Source organism: Phalaenopsis equestris, unplaced genomic scaffold (assembly GCF_001263595.1).
Source record: "Phalaenopsis equestris unplaced genomic scaffold, ASM126359v1 Scaffold000067, whole genome shotgun sequence".
In the NCBI taxonomy this organism is placed as follows: Eukaryota; Viridiplantae; Streptophyta; class Magnoliopsida; order Asparagales; family Orchidaceae; genus Phalaenopsis; species Phalaenopsis equestris.
The window spans coordinates 237,671-254,327 of NW_018164509.1; the positions used below are offsets into that span (position 1 = coordinate 237,671).

At 37.5% G+C, this 16,657-nt stretch overlaps 1 protein-coding gene across 2 annotated transcripts in view; it reads right to left on the reverse strand.

Annotated features, from left to right (window-relative positions):
* LOC110019659 (pantothenate kinase 2-like) overlaps positions 1-16,657 on the reverse strand; it is a 65,158-nt gene that overhangs the window by 42,003 nt on the left and 6,498 nt on the right. For both annotated transcript variants that reach the window (XM_020717420.1, XM_020717419.1), the window contains exons 6-9: positions 12,673-12,792; positions 12,479-12,573; positions 12,055-12,148; positions 11,603-11,734 (exon numbers count right to left, since the gene is read on the reverse strand). In XM_020717420.1, coding sequence (XP_020573079.1) covers positions 11,603-11,734; positions 12,055-12,148; positions 12,479-12,573; positions 12,673-12,792 — 441 coding nt within the window. The remainder of the gene's footprint in view (positions 1-11,602; positions 11,735-12,054; positions 12,149-12,478; positions 12,574-12,672; positions 12,793-16,657) is intronic.

Sequence of the window (16,657 nt, forward strand, 5' to 3'; positions counted from 1 at the left end):
TCAAAATTCATATATAAAATCAAAGTCATACAAATTACAACAAGTAAATAACTTATCTCTAAATTCTCCCCAAGAACATTCCTCGAAGTTCCTCAGAATCTCTTCCTTTCTTTACAGCACACAAAATTCCTCTTCGAAGTAGCAAGGAGGAAGAAATCTCTCACTTTCCCTCCACTCTTACAATTTCTCGAAGAAATCCTCACAATTGTTACACACTAATGGAATTTCTCTAACCTTTAGGGTCTTTCTAACATCCAGGACCTCCCCAATTTTCGGCCAAAATGTTCTTTTAAAGTTATGGATGAGTTTTCCCAAGAGTTGCCTAAGCATCCCTTCAAAATTTGGTTTTATTTATCCAAAGCGTAGGCATAACTATCGATCTCGCCGTCGGCCGGTGTCGCCGTCGGCTTGCTCGAGGGCACCGTCGGCGGGCTTCTGAAGAATTTTGTCCTATAGTCTCGGAAAAAACTCATCGTAGGCGGGGTCGAGGGCGCGGTCGGCGGCCTAGTTCAAATCTTCACATTTTGGTCTTTTTCGCTCCAAATTCATTATTTTTTGTATTTTTTTGCTCCAATGGCTCTAATTCATCATTCCTGCAACAAAACATCAAAAATATCTTTCTTTAAAGTGTAATATCATTAAAAACAGTAAAAAATTAGTATGAAAATCTCAACATATTTTTCTTTGGTCATATGGCCTGCAAAAAAAAAAGAACAGCAGCACGGAAAGTTGTAATGTATGGTCCTGCAGGTAAAAAGAAAGAACAAATGTAGGGAATGTTACAAGGCATGACCTACATGAAAAAAAGAACACCACCAAGGAAAGTTGCAAGATATGGTCCTGCAGGGTAAGCTCCTGCAAAAAGAACACCTGCAAGGTATGACCTGCAAAAAGAAAGAATACCTAGTGATACAGCACAGAGGGTCATATCACCACGCAAGGTCTGCCCATCAACATAAACCATGACTCCAATTCCATATCGAATATTGTTCACTGTTTTTGATAGAATATTGGAATTCCCTCCGTGAGAGATCGTATAAAGTGGTTTTTACCTCCAAAAATGAAGCAGTGATTACCACCCATCTCATAAGGGTCGTCTTGGTCCCAATAGACCAAGGAATGGTCGGAGAGAGGAGCAGCATGGGCATGCACAAGGTAGGCAAGATGCCAATCCAGAAGCATTTGCTCCTCTGCAAGCTCAACGACGTCATATACCCACTAGAAGGCCTCGAGGGCTTCACCAAGAGAGATATCAACGGAATTTAACTAGTCCATGATAGCCTATCGGAGCTTACAAACCTTCTAAAGGAATTGACTGAATGCAACCTCAATTCTCAAATCGACCGCGAGATCAACAGGATGATCGTCTGGGAGGTAAAGCTGGCACATATCGCAGACCTTGTGAAGTGGGAGACCGAGTTGGCGCGCGAGCACTCCGACGAGATTTTTGTTTATGCCATTGAGAACATTACAAACAAGTTCAACGGCGGAGACGACACTAGCACCCTGCATCTTTCTAGTAAGAATACAACCGTCAAGGTGGAGACAACATTTGAGAACGATAACCTTGAAAGCTAGTGAAATTAGGTGGCAGGCGGCACTGATCTCAGCAAAATTGACACCAATAAAAATGACAAAGGGATTTCTTGGAGTTGGATCGTGGAGAGCTAAAAGATTACCAAACAATAGGTCTGCAGGTTTAAACAAATTATCCAACTCCAAGATCACCTCCTTCACATCCGTTTCATCCACCATCTACACTTTAGACCTCCAGCTGCCTCTCTGAAACCACTGAGGAGAACACGCAATGTTACACGATATCTCCTATTTCATGCCTCTCCAACAAAGAAACCCCTTTCATTACCAATGCTTGCTGCCAAAATATCATAATCATCTCCAGAAGATCCAACAACCCCATAAGAATATGATCCATATGCGAACTTATCTGCTCCCCAACGTGTGCAAGATACCTGTAATGAATCAGGAACCTAGATTCCCTTTAGAGCAAATATACCACCAAGAATACTAAGGCCCCTTTCATGGGAGGAACCTTCTCAAAAGTAATGGATGATTCTCCTGCAACAAGAGCAACCAGCAGAGACCCACCAAAGACAATCGAATAGCTGTAAAAGAGAATAAATTCTCCTCTTGGACTGAAATCTCCTGTCAAATGTCTGTTGACCGCATTTTTAGTGAGGTCTAATTTTCTTCTTAGGGTTTAGGGTCTAGCCTTAGGATTCTCCCTTTGACTATCTTAGAGCCTTAGAAGTGGGACCTGCCTCATTTAAAAATTCAATCTGCTTCTTTACTCTTTTGGAGTTTCACATGTGTGGTATCGGCCTCTAGCACTTGGAGGTTGAAACCAACATGAGGAAACCCAAAAGGAGTCCCTATAAGATCATTGATCCCGGTGAAATATAGTTGTGTAAAATTTATAAAGTTGTCTCTGCTTTACAACGGTGTCAAAAACTTGATGTGGCATTTTAGTAATAATAATGTTAAGCACTTAAGATTGTGATTCTACGCAGGTATACGTATCGTTATCAAGTAATATAAGACTTTCTGTTTAAGACCCAAATATCGATCACACGAGCAATATTTAAATTTGAAATGATAAATTAACTAAAAAATTCTCAGAAATCAAATGAAATTACTGTCACTAATTTTGAATTTACAAGATACTAACAAAACTAAATTATTAACTACTAGTAAAACTTAAATGCAGAGTTTAAAAACAGTAACTACTAAACTATGTTTATGTGATAAAATTTTCTTATATGAAAAAACATCTTTTCCACTACAATGATTTTTTTTGGTGAAATGAGATGAGATAAATGATTTAAATTTGTATTGTGTCAAATAGGAGCAATTTTAATTCTCTACCCTGATTCAGTATTACAAAAAATTATTGGGTAATCTTATGTTTAGTCCCTAAATTTGTGGCTAGGCTAAGAGGATATTAGTTGCCACTCCAGACCTCTCACTTCTCTTCCCCTGAAAGTTAACTCTCGCTTTAGTTTTTAAACACTAAGATCGAATTGGGGATTTTTAGTCTGTCACCCTAAAAAAAACTTCAATTCTACACCCAACAAAGTATATTTCTCTATTTATTTGCACTTAATTTCATGAACGAAATACTTTTTCATGGACTTAAATGTGATTCTCACTCTGTTGTAGAACTCATATTTCATTTCCCTGATCATATATTTCACAACATATTTTAAGAATTTGGTCAGATCGAAAAGTAAATTAATAACAGAGTTGAAAAATCATCACAATTTATTTTATATTTTAACAATGACACATCCAAATTGGCACATCCAAATTAGCTCTTCAATTCACCATATCTCATAGTAGGGAGAAATATAAAATAAACTACTCAGAAGACAAATTCATATATAAAAGGAAGTTCATACAATAATAATAAAAAAACAACACTTATCTAAAACTTTTTCTCAAAGCAAATCCCTTGTAATCTCTCTTAAGAAATGTGATAAGAAGAAATCTCACTTCTCTTCCTCGTCAACGCTTCTTACAGAAGAATTCACACTTAAAATCACCACAAAAACTCAAAACTATTAAAACAATAACTAATTGTGTGGAATGACGTGCAATGTATGCGTGCAAAAAGGAAAACTAAGTGAGTGGAAGAACGTGAAATGGTGCGAAGGTGGGGGGTTTCTGATCAAATTTCGGCCCTAAATAGAGCCTAGGGTCGGTTCTCCAATAATTGCATCCAAAAACTCTTCAAAATGCGTCCAAATCGTCGAATTTTCTAGAAACAGAGTCCGTCTCGACGCTGGCTCCAGAGGCCATTTTTTTAATAAGAAACAGAGTCCGTCTCGACGCTGGCTCCAGAGGCTATTTTTTTAATACGTTTTAATCAACGCTCTGTGTCTTCTCTGTCAAACGGCGCCCAGTCTGGCGTCGTCGGCACTGAACAATTTTTTAAATTCTTCATTTTGACTCCAAATTTAATCATTTTGCTTCCTTTTTACTTCAAGTCTTAAAAATCAACCTGCAATAAAACACCAAAATATCTTTCATTAAAGTGCAATATCACCAAAAATAAGTATAAAATATGGGTCTAAAAATGCATATATTTTTTTGTATCAATCATTAAGCCCTAGGATGACCTTATGCACAATTTGCACCTTCACGCGCACAAACTTTGCGATTCAGACAGTCAACACATTTGATCACTACAATTCACATCTTCTGCACCGTTATTTGTCGAAAGCTTTAATAAATTTTTGAAACGATCGATCGCGAGCCCGAGATTTGAAGAAAATCGAATTTGACATGTTTTTTTGACCTGGTTGTCAAGGAGGTTGTCCAAACGATCTCGAATGACAAAACAAACTGTGTCGTCGCATCCAGAACGTCAAAATTACCTACGGAGGACACTCATTTTGCTAGGGCGCCGCGCACAAATAAATTGCAGGAAATTTGACACTTTTTAAATTTTAAAAAAATCCTTATTTTAAAATTCATAAATCCCTAAACCTAAATTCACACACCCGTCCGTTTTTTTTCTCCCGTTCGAGGACCATCCTGCGCCCTAGCTCTTCTCGTCGCGCTTAACCCGTCCTTTAGCTTCCTCTCCCGCGAACGGCAGCACCCGATTGCCTTTATGTCGTTCGCGATTCCAGCCCTAGCCGAGCAGCCCCTTTGTCGTGAAGCTTCGGTCGAGGTTTCCCCTTCCCTGTGCCCTACGAAAAGCTTCCATTTTGCCACGCTCTCTGCAGCCTCTGCCACCACTCCCTCTGTACTCTGACAATACTTGTCGTTACAACCTTGTCGCCACTCCCGCCCGTCGCTTTCAAGCTTCGGTTCACCTCAGGTAAGTACAGGTGTTTTCTCCTCCTCCCTCTTTACCTATAAAACCCCATTTGGGGAGGCTTTTCTGGTTGGCCAAAATTTTAAGGTGAGGGGGGGTGCTGCCAAATTTTTTCTTTGAGTTGGTGGATTGCTGCCAGTCGTGTGTCGTTGTTGGAGCTTTGTCGTTCAACCCTCTCTGATCCAAAGCCCTCTTCTTTCTTCAGGCATTTGGGAAGTAAAATTCTTACAGCTTACTTCTTGGGTTCATTTGTGAAATATCTCATGCAATCAGAAGTATTCTCCGTAAGGAATTAATTTCTTTTATACTCTGAAATTTGACTTTGAATCGGATGGGGTCTATGTTCGATCTTAACTTCAAATTTGTCCTGCTCTGGTTCGTTTGTTGCCACTCTCACTAAATTTGCCACATTAGAGAGAGGATTTTGCATACCATTTGATGAAGTAAAAAAAAAACAGCGAGAGGATAGGGCTTGTTTGGTGGGAATCTTACTGTTTGGCCTCGGTTTTGTGGGTATTATCTAATTTGCCTTTGTCATCGCTGTTCTATTCTTGGTTGCTATTTATTATTATTTCCTTGCATCTTGCTATATTTCAGTCATAAAAATGGCTGCCACTTAAATTTGGACGACTGGAAAGGAATTTTGTAGAAAAGAGTGAACTCTAATCCTTCTATCCTTATATGTTTTATTCTCTCATTTTGTGTGGCGTGCTTCACCTTTTGGCTTCAAAAGAACGGAACCTGTAGCATACAAACAATGGGAAATGGGAATTGCACTTTAACAGAAGATCGTCAGCTTACTACGCATTATGTTATCATCTTGATTGATATTGAAGTAAATAATGCTAAAGTTCATTTTCATGATTCTTCTTGTATTTTGGGCATACTTGTTTGGGGGGTTTTCTTCGTTAAGCACATCTCCTATTCTAACAGTTAATGCAAGAAAATAAAAGGATGTTTTGAATTAACTTGAAGTTCAGCAAATGCAGGTCACCTAGTACTTGGTTGCAGCTTTTTACTGTTCACATTCTTAATGCTATAATCTCATCCGGTTCAAAATATGCATGCTTCATGGTTGTGAAGCTATGAGTGCCAATGATAAAATTTGGATGGTAAGTTACTGCTTTAACCTGGTGCAGTGAGTTCTGAGTAGTCATTTGCTGTTTCAATGGTATCTTTTCCTTCTTCTTCTGGTTGGGCTAAAAGTTTTTTTGTGATATTGTTGGGCCTTCATTATCCGGGTTCTGTATTTATGTATGATGCGAGCACTGTCAGTTTGTGGGGAACTGCGGAAGTAGGTTGTAACCTCTCCTTGTTCATTTATGTCATTCATTTTATTGGTCACTTAAATATCTGCCACAGGATTCTAGGAGTAGGAACATTTCTTGGCATGGGTCTCTTAAAGTTGAGTATGATGGCGACTTAGTTCATTTTGATGATCATGCTTCGATTACACCTTTTGCGAAAGCTAGCTTCTTAAGCAAATTTTCATTCTGGTTGGAGGCGGGGCTTTAAATACTCTTTTGGTGGTTTCTTTTAAATACGGAGTTTGTGACTTTTGAGTAGCTATGATCAAATTGTAAGAATCAACACATGCATAGGGGCTTATACAGTTGTTTGAGGACACAGAAATAAAAAAGTGAGAAAGAAATGAGGAATTAAAAGTGAGCCTTCCAAGTTGCTTGTGAATGCATAAGAAACCGAATGGTGTGTATGTAAATTTCCTTTGGTTTTATTTTACAGAACTCTGGATTTTAGGTATGCAAACACATGAGAAGTGGGATATATTTTAATGTAGGTGTATCTTCATACCTAAAACGTTTGGAATTACACATTGTTTTGGGAAGTTTTTGGGCTGCTTTCTTGACTTGTTTCGAGCAGTTTTTTGGGCTGCAGTTCTGCCCTATTTAGGAGAGATTTTGATGGCTTTTTGGTCTGCGGTTTTATCCTGGTTTTGGGTGGTTTGGCTGCAGGTTTTAGGGTGGTTTTTTGGCTACGGTTTGGCATGATTTCAGTGTTTTCTGGGGCTGCGATTTGGCCTAGTTTGGTGAGGTTTGGATGTAGGTTCTTGGCTTGGTTTTGGACTGAATTGGTTGCAATTTTTGGGCCTGATTTTGGTGGCCTTTTGGGCTGCGGTTTGTTTTGGTTGTGGGTGGTTCAGCTACAGGTTTTGGGCCTAATTTTGGGACTGACTTATGACTGATTTGAGCACGTTTTTGGGGCATTTTCGTGGCTCGATAGGCTGCACTTTTGGAGCTACCTTTGGGAGGGCTTTTGGTTCGTTTGATTTAAGGTCCGAACAAATGTTCTTTAGGAGAGTTTGAAATATGTTTTGAGGGTTTGTGCTTACTGTTTTAGAAGGTGAAAATGCCACTTTTGGAGGGTTAAAATGTTATTTCATTTAGGAAAGGTGGGGAATCACAAAGATTTGGATTTACGAGAGTTTAGGGAGCTTCTAGGATCATGATTTTTGGGGAATTTCAAATGAGCCTTTCAAATGCACATCATTGGATGTGGGGATTTATTTTAGATTCGGATTTGAATGTGGCTTTGAGGGTAGACCCATACTTTACTATTTTTGTATTTCAAATGGATCAATCCCTCCTCTTTCTCACCCCTTTTTTCTTCTTTTCTTTTCTTGCTTCTTGGTCGTCTTTATACACTTATGTACAAAGCATAAGTGCGCACAAATAGTCTTTTGCTACATGTAGACCATCAAGCAAGGCTGTAAGTAGATCGGCTTCGGAGTTCAAGGACAATGATGAAAAAGACATCTAGGCATGTGTGAGAGGTTCTAGTGCAATCCTAACTCAGTGACTTTGAGAGAATGAGGGATTAACATTACCGCATCTCTAACACTTAGTAAAGAGTTACCACTTGCTTTTACAGACAATGAGATGTTTCAGCCTACCAATATGACTGACTCATTAACTTGCTAAAGTATAAAATTCCTTTAAGTGATATATATGTGTACACACATAATAAAAAAAAAGATCTTTCAAATACATGACAAATCAAAATTTCTTTTAAAAAATGAAATCATTCAAATATATTTTCTGAAAATTTCACGAGTCAGTTATATGAACTAGGTTAACGATTACCCTTTTCTATGACTGTTAGGCCGGTGATCTTTTACGAAAATTTCACGAGTCAGTTATATGAACTAGGTTAAGGATTACCCTTTTCTGTGACTGTTAGGTCGGTGATCTTTTAGTGTCGAATCACACATGCATGATGTTGACTATTTTTTTAGGGCCCCAGGGTCTTGATTTTGACCCAATGTCCTGATTATGAGTCCACCCCGTCCCGAGAACTTACGGTTTTCTTTGGTGTCCTGTGCATTTCCTATGGTTTTCTTTGAGTTTTCATACCTCACCGCATTTTTTACCGCTTTCCTTTACTGCACCTCTCACTGTTTCCTTTATGTATTATACCCTTAGAATAGGAGGTCGGTAGTATGGTTTTATAGAAGGTACCCAGCAGCAGATCACCGACTCAACAATTGCATGTAAATTTAAACATAAACTAAACCTGAAATTGCTACGACGTGGAGCTTGAAGCAAGTCTTCGTGGGCAGCAAGACTGAGCAGCAGGTGGAGGATGATGATCTACAACAGCATATTTTTCCCTAGTTTAAATAAAAAACCATAGGACTTCGAGGTAGTATGTCTGGCCCGACATAAATCTTCACTTTATCTTTTAGGTCTTTGCACCGCCAGGTTGTGCAAAGTAAGCCATAATTCATTTTAGGTTCCGAGATACGACGTAAACCCTCATATCTTCCAGACTATTTGTATGACCGTGTTTGTATGAATTTGTATGACCGTGTCACGCAAATATAAGTCCTAAATAATAAAATTGACATGATGAAATATTAAATAACCTATTCTCGAAATTGAAGTCAAACAATAGGGTAGTTTGGGAAGTCGCCGAGGTTTCCCTCAGGATCCGTGACATCCCTACTTTTCCTTTGATTCCAGAAATAAATGTTCCCATTTGGTCCCTTTCCCCACTTGACTTTCTATGTCCAACCTTGGGAACCCTAAACTTTGAATTCATGAAGATAGATACCTCTGATCATCATTGAGAGGTAATTAACTATAGGGGTTTGCCTCTATATGGAGCTTTAAGAACTCAGGTAATATAAACCTTATCTAATTCTTAATATTAGGTAGAAAAACTTGTCAGTTAACATAAAGGTTCGCAGACTAAAACGGATGTTATAAATTTTTTAGTTTATTTGATCGAGTCTCACGGATATATAATGTCTATTTCTCGGAATAGGTATGTCACTTGTAATATTGTGTTTGTTTATTTACATTATCATCTATATGAGATCGGTTCAGTCTCCTATTTTCAAAATTAAACAATTACTTTTCAAAAATATATATAACATATTAAATCAAATATTTGTTTCTCACATTTTACGGTCGACAATGCCCAAAGGTATCAACTAAGCCACCCCAAAAATCATAGGGAAACAACATTGCCACCTTGTTTAGTAGCTCAAATCCTAATCTATCAATTGCTTCCCGTTTCCATGGTGGTAGAGGGGGCACAAACTCAATAACTCTCCTTCTAGAACAGGAATTTCAGTGACGACAGGAAAAAAACCAGATGTTGCAAAAAGACTGCAGGAAGATGTGTCTTTACTAAGGAAGCCTGCAAGAATTTGCAGCTAGCGAAAAGTTTTCCAGTCCGCAAAGAGAATTTTTGGCTGCTAGGGACCTGCAGAGAGGAACTTTTTGGCATGTAGGGCCCGCAAGAAGAGGGTTCTGGCGGCTAGTTCTTGTAGGAATGAGTTCAGACAGCTAGGTCCTGCAGTAAGAAAAAGCACCAAAGGGCCTGTTGTAGGGAGAATTTCAGAGGCTGGGAAGAGTTCTTTTGCTGCAGCAAAGAGAGGACTCTGGTGGCTCGAGAAAATTCTTGCCTCTGAAGACCTGCAAGCTGGCATATTTTTTGAGCCGACGGAATATCTGGTAGCAGAGAGACTTCCAAAGCCGACAGATACAGCCGTGACAGAGGAATGCAGAGTTTGGCAAAAAGATTCGAGTTTGCATGGAAGAGCATATACGAGTTGAATGGCTGCAGCTGAGGGCCTACAAGCTGCTGAAGGAATATGGCATAAATTCGGATGCAATAGATGCGGGCCTGTAGGGAAATTAAGGTGTGGCTTATTACTATTGTTGCTTTCTAGCGCTACTGTTTTACGAAAGAAGAATCCCAACAGAGGAATACCAAGAGGAGGGTTCCTACAGGGAATTTTGGCTAAGTATGTCGGTAGAGGCGGATGCGCAGCAAGAAAAAACTGCTTCATGAAGAATTTCTAGCGATTGAGAAATCTAGAGGTAGATTTTCGGCTACTGTAGGGATTTCCAGCACCGGGGAAGGGGATCACAGGGACAACGAGGCTTGCAAAGAGAATTTTCGACTATCTGTAGAGATATCTAGTGTCTAAGAAAGGAACTGCAAGGAGAAAGATGTCTGCAAAATGGATTTTTGGTTCTGGAAGGTCTGGAGGCTAGGGTCAGCAAGAAAAATACGTCGGTTACAGGAAATAAGAAAGTTTCCGGTGGCAGAAGGTCTTCTCCTCAACCGGAGACTCTGGGTTTTATTTTTTTCAAGGCTCTGATAGAAAAAGGGGGTATAAATTCAGCGGAATTATTTTATTGATATGAAAAGAAGATATAAATACACCTAATATAAACTGTAGAATAGGAAAGATAAGAAAAACAAAGAGAGATATAGCATCTATATCTCCAATTAATCACTTCCTAATAATTCTTTGGAGATGAAGAAAACAACATAAAATAGGAAAGCATAAAATATGAAAGGAAATAAATTCAATCAAAGGAAATAAATCTAATCCACGTAATTTCTAACAGAAATAAATTATTTCTTAATATAACTTCTAACAAAAAAAATCGGCATCCTCAAAAACTTATGCCAAGAAAGCAAAAAGTCTAAAGCAAGATCTCCATGAAGTGCATCTAAGAGACTTCAGGGGATTGAAAAAGATAATCATTAATCGAAAAGAGGAAAAATAGTACAAAATTGGATCACAACTCGAGTAGTACTAAGGCATTAGGGAAAAGGGTTACTGCCCAGCCTTAATTATATATTGTCGTTAATAATTAAATATTATAATTAAATATTAAAGATCAGTTGCTTTTTAGTGGTGGCAATTTGACATGAAACTATGAAAAAGTAAAAAAAGTGTAGGGAAAAACAGGAATGTATGCTAGAAAAAATTTGGATTAAATTTAGGAGCAAAAAGTTGAAGTTCTAAGAACGGGATGAATCCAATATAACATTTGAAGAAATGGAGGGGTATAAATCCAATAATATAGATGATAGAAGAGATAATGATTAAGATGAAATAGATACGAGCAAAGATTAAATTATTCCTGGATCATAAATGGTATAAAGTTAAATAATCTCTTTAGAAAAAAGTTCAAATTCAAAAGACAATGGAATTTGAAAATTAATTATTTAACCTAACATAATAATGAGATGATTAACACTTTACACTTTAAAAGCATCCACATTCAAAACAAGTTTATTAAAAGTTATATCTATTTTATTATTGGCACTTTTGACAACATTGCTTATCAATATATTAAAATTCACCATGATGATTGAAGAAAGAAGTCAAGGCAATAAAATAAGCTTCATCAGATCGGGAAGAAAATTTAATGGTAAGCTGATCAAGTGGAAATGAAAAAAAAAAAAAAAAAAGAATTGATAACATTAATAGTAAACCTGCCCAATGTTGTATGATATCATGCGGAGGAGAGACAGCGAGATATCTTCAGACCTATAGTCCGAAAGTTCTTTGGATTTTGAAATTGTCTTCCCAAAACTCGAGGCTATGGTAGATGCGGAAAGGCCAATCTGCAGTCCAGAAATGATAATATTAGTTATTCAATAAATAAAACTTAGATATCCATAAGAAATCTCTTCATTTTTAACCAATGCCAGAAGCCAATCCTACACAATTATCAGATCATTGTTGTGCATGAAAAGAGGATTAAAAGAAAAAAACTCCGGAGTTGCAAGAGATCAAACAAGTATAATTTCTTTTTGTTCGTTGAAAAACTAAAATGGGAAAACCTTAACTTCCAAGAATACATATGCCTAGAATACTTAAATAAATCAGTTTTTTAATTACTTAATTCTTCTTTTTAAAAAGATGCTAACGAACTAAGAAATACCTTGGAATAGTCCATCCCACCATATATATCTCCAACAAGCATGTCAATGTTACTGCTATCTCCTTTCTGGCTTAGCTCTAACAGCTCATCAAAACTACAAAATAGACAAAAACAATAATTAGTATAAAAATACAAAACATAATAGAAATTTCGTCGTGAAATATTGAAGGAAAATTTACATACCACCGCACAATTCTTAAATATTTACATATCTTACACCTTAAGTTTTGATATTTATACTTATTAACACCTTGATTTCATAAACCTGTGCATGAGAAGGTGTAATTCACTTCTAAAATGATGATGATGTCAAAGAATTGGGGAGTATAAATGTAAAAAGGCAGAATTTAGGTGTTATATATATAAATACATAGGAATTGGGTGGTATGTTTGTAAATGCCCCAATATTAAAACAAAATCAAACCTCCTGCACTTTGTTAACAGTTTTCCCAGGCCCCAATAAGTACCACCTCCAACGTTAGTGCCACTAACTCGTTGAAATTTCCCTTCCCCATCTACCTAAATACAAATCAATATATCAACTACCATAGGATGCCAAAAAAATTAATCCATAAAACAATGTCGTCAAATACAATGAATATCACTCAAGTGCATTACTTTGATAATACTAACGCCAGACCCGACATTAACAAGAAGGTAAGGAAACAAATCATGCTGATCAATCTGCACAAACTCCTTCTGACCCTCCATGTGTGTAAAGGCTTCATGTCGTATTGCCTGCAAAATAAACCAATATTTCATCATTGTTGCAGATATTCCAACTGTATATAGAAAGCAGAAGAGAATGCAAATTATGGAATGCTAAACTCCTGCGCATAGTTTGGTAATCTAATCTCAAATTATTTGGGCTGTGTAGCCATGGAGTGTAAAAACTTGGTTTTTGTTTGGAAGCCAAGTGCGCGCATGCACATGGTAGGAAAGGGTGGTGTTAGTAAATAAAGTTAATACTGGAGCACAAACTAAGGGTCTGCTTGGGAAAACTTCCTATCTACTTTACATTTCATATTGTCGTCATAGTTCCATTTGAAGAACTGCTTTCTTGTGAGAAGTAGTATTTTGGAGTTATATCTTTTAAAGTGACGTGGTTGTAAGAAAATTGTTGATACCATTCTAGGACTCCTAAAAGATATTTAGGAAGGGGATTTAACAAAGAAGTCGTCATGGAATAGCAAGGGAATGCAATATAGAAGTTTGGCGGGGTTTGGAATGGGATAGGCATTGATCACCAGCTCTCCTTGTTGAAAACAGCAAGACTAACCACGAAATGACAAGATACGGGCAGCGAGAAAGTTCCACTTCTTCCTGAGCAAGGCACAGACGCACCACTTGCAAAAGGAATAGAATACATCATTCCTAAATTAAGAAATCAGAGATTACATTCTCCATAAAACTCAAAAAAAAAGTAAGTTTTCAAAAGAGAAAAACTCCACACATATATAATCTTCTAATAAAAAGAAACATAATTGAAAATAAAAAATATGAAACAAAATCTGAAAAGAAAAAAAAAATTTCTATAAAGCGAATAAGGAGGGAATCGTGTGTTTCTGCTCGTCGCGATCACGAAAAAAGTTGTTTCTACGATATTGCATAATTCTTGTGATCGTGAATACAAGATATGTGATCCCATGATTAGGACGCTCTTGTATCATTCTCCCCAGCTAGGAGAGACTTCTTCTTCTTTAGAGGCTTCTGGAATCGACTTACCACCATCATAACAAAATCATCTTGTTGTATCTGAGAAAGTCTCACCGCAAAATCTATCCTCATGTCCATTTCAAGAAACTCCAAAACACGTGTTCTTCCAAATCTTGTCCAGATAGAATAAATATTTATTCTTTTTTTGGCACAATCAAAGTTGGAATTGCACATAAATGAATATTCTCACAAATTCTCGAGTCACTAAATACGTAATCTGCTTCTCTCAATTCTTGTACTCAGTAGGGTGAATCCAATAAACAAGTTTATTTGGAAGAACAAACTCAAGAATGAAATATGTGGTATGCTAGACCACTCTCAGTGGTAACCACCCAAGAGGTAATGGACGATTAGGATATCCAGCAACTCCATCAACAGGGGCTATCTCTTTTCTTATATCGGATCCTCGGGCGCACTATCTTCTAGAACAACCAATATTAATCCGGTTGGAGTCTCTATCATGAGCTCAGCTTGAATTACAAACGTCTCTTCCTCGTCAACTGAAAGTTCAAAATCCTTTCTGACATATTCATCTTCTACGGTGTTACTGCCCATTTATTCAATTGCTCACTGCTTAGAGAAATAGATCGTTCTCATGTTTAGGGTTTGTGGGCTCTGATACTATATGATACCGTTCAAGGGCTCCTATAAGATATTTAGAAAAGGGATTTAGCAAGAAAGTGGTTATGGAATAGTGAGGGAATAAAATATGGGAGTTTGATGATGTTTGGACTGTGATAGGCGTTGATTGGCAGCTATCGTGTTGAAAACAGTGAGAAGAACCATGAAACAACTAGGTACAAGCAGCGAGGATGTTCATTGTCTATTCTTGAGCAAGGAACAAACACACCGCTTGCAAAATGAATAAGATACAACACTCCTAAAGCAGGAAATCAGAAATTAATACTCAAACAACTAAAGTTCACACATATAGTCTTCTAATAGAAAGAAAACTAATTGAGTTCAGTTCAGGAAGTGGGTTTAGAGAAGAGGTGATTGTGGAATGATAAGGGAAAGGTAATATGCAGGTTCAATAGCGTTTGGAGTGTGCTACAGAGATAAGGTGGCTGTTGGACAGCAGTTTGGCGTTGATCGGCAGCTGCCCCACGAGCAGGAGGTGCGAAGATAGTGATTTCCTGCTAGAAACAACAGGTAACAACGAGCGGGATGGTTTTCTGGCTGAAAATAAGCAGGTCGAACTGTGATACTGCGGTATACGGGTGGCAAGGGAATTCCACCACCTGTGCTTAAACAAGATAGAGATGTACCACTTGCAAAAAAAATAATACAGCACAAACTTCAGAGAAAACACTTCTCAAATCATCAAATCAGAAAAAATTTGAAAATCCAAAAACCTTAACACAGCATTATATAAGTCTCTTCATAGCAAATACCTAATTAGAAACAAAATAAATAGGAAATTACTAGTAAGGAAAAAAAGATAAAAGAAAACTAGCTAAAATAGAGGGAAAATAAAAAAATAAAATCAATCGTTTCAGTTCTCCCGCAATCGCGATAATCGCCGGTCATGGAATCCTGCGAAACGGGATCACGAGTCCTTACAAACGCTCTAGCATCATTCTCCCATGCTAAGAGATGATTCTTCCTCTTCTTCTCTAGAAGAGTTTGGATCCAACTATTGATCGCTCTTTCCCACAAAACACAAATGAAGGTTGTCGAAACTGCAGTTCACCAAACCTGTCTGGTTGTCCATTGGATCATTATTGGACTGAATTGAAATTTAATACTCAAATTACTCCATATAGTCTTCCACAAATAACTCAAAAGTTTCTCATCTCTGACATGTTGAAGCTCTCTCATTAGTGGCGACTCGAGAGGTAGACAGTATGTATGAAAATTTGGAATTCTCTTATCTCTTGAAATTCTCTTATCTATAGTTGTCATGTGTCTGGTATCGACTTCTCAAATTTATGATCTTCTTGGAAAACCAATGTTAGAACTGTTGATGCTTAATGTCTTAATAAAACACATTTCATGACAATACACCCTCAAACTCTGTAGAGCACCCATTACCTCAGACTTAATACCTTCTAGGATAACCAAAGATAATCCTATTGTAGGCTCTCTCATGGGCTCAACTTGGATCACTCTCATCTCTCCTTCATTGACTACAAGTTGGTAATCCTCTCCATTCTCCTCCTCTAGGCCTTCACCCTCTGCCTCCTCTACTGCACCCTACTCAGTCAAAAAATATTATTCTCCCAATTGGGCAATCTGATGTCATGTGCCCAAACCCATGGCACTTGAAACACTATCTGGCTAGAATGGATTTGAGTGTGCTGGTGAGCTACGACAACATTAATGTGTATGTACTAAGGTAATTTTTTGATAAAGCCATGCTGAATCTAAAATGTTATCCATGACCATGCATGTTCTTTTCAATGTAACTTTTCCTTAGGGGCACTTACATGCATAGCACACAATTCTACTGCATTTACATATCTCACACTTCAGCTTTCATATTTATGCACATAGTATTCAAATCTTTAATATCACATCAAAAATAGTACTATTACCACTTTTAAAACTGAAATATACCTTTTCATACAAAAATTTAAAGTACCAAAGTGCTATGCATGTAAATATGCGAGTTTAGGTGTGAGATATGTAAATACATAAGAGTTGTGTGCTACATATGTAAATTTCCCTTTTCCTTATTATTAGTCCTTGCGAGGCAAGCAGTTAAGAAACAGCTACTGCATCAGGCAAACTATAGGAATAGGTTTTCAAGGGTGTATGAGCCTTAGTACTATGATTATATCAAACAAACATGAAACACATCACCTGGCTAACAGTATGTCCGGAAAACATTTAAACTAGGTTATATAACCTGCTAGATTGCATGCTTCGAAGTAAAAGAGATGAA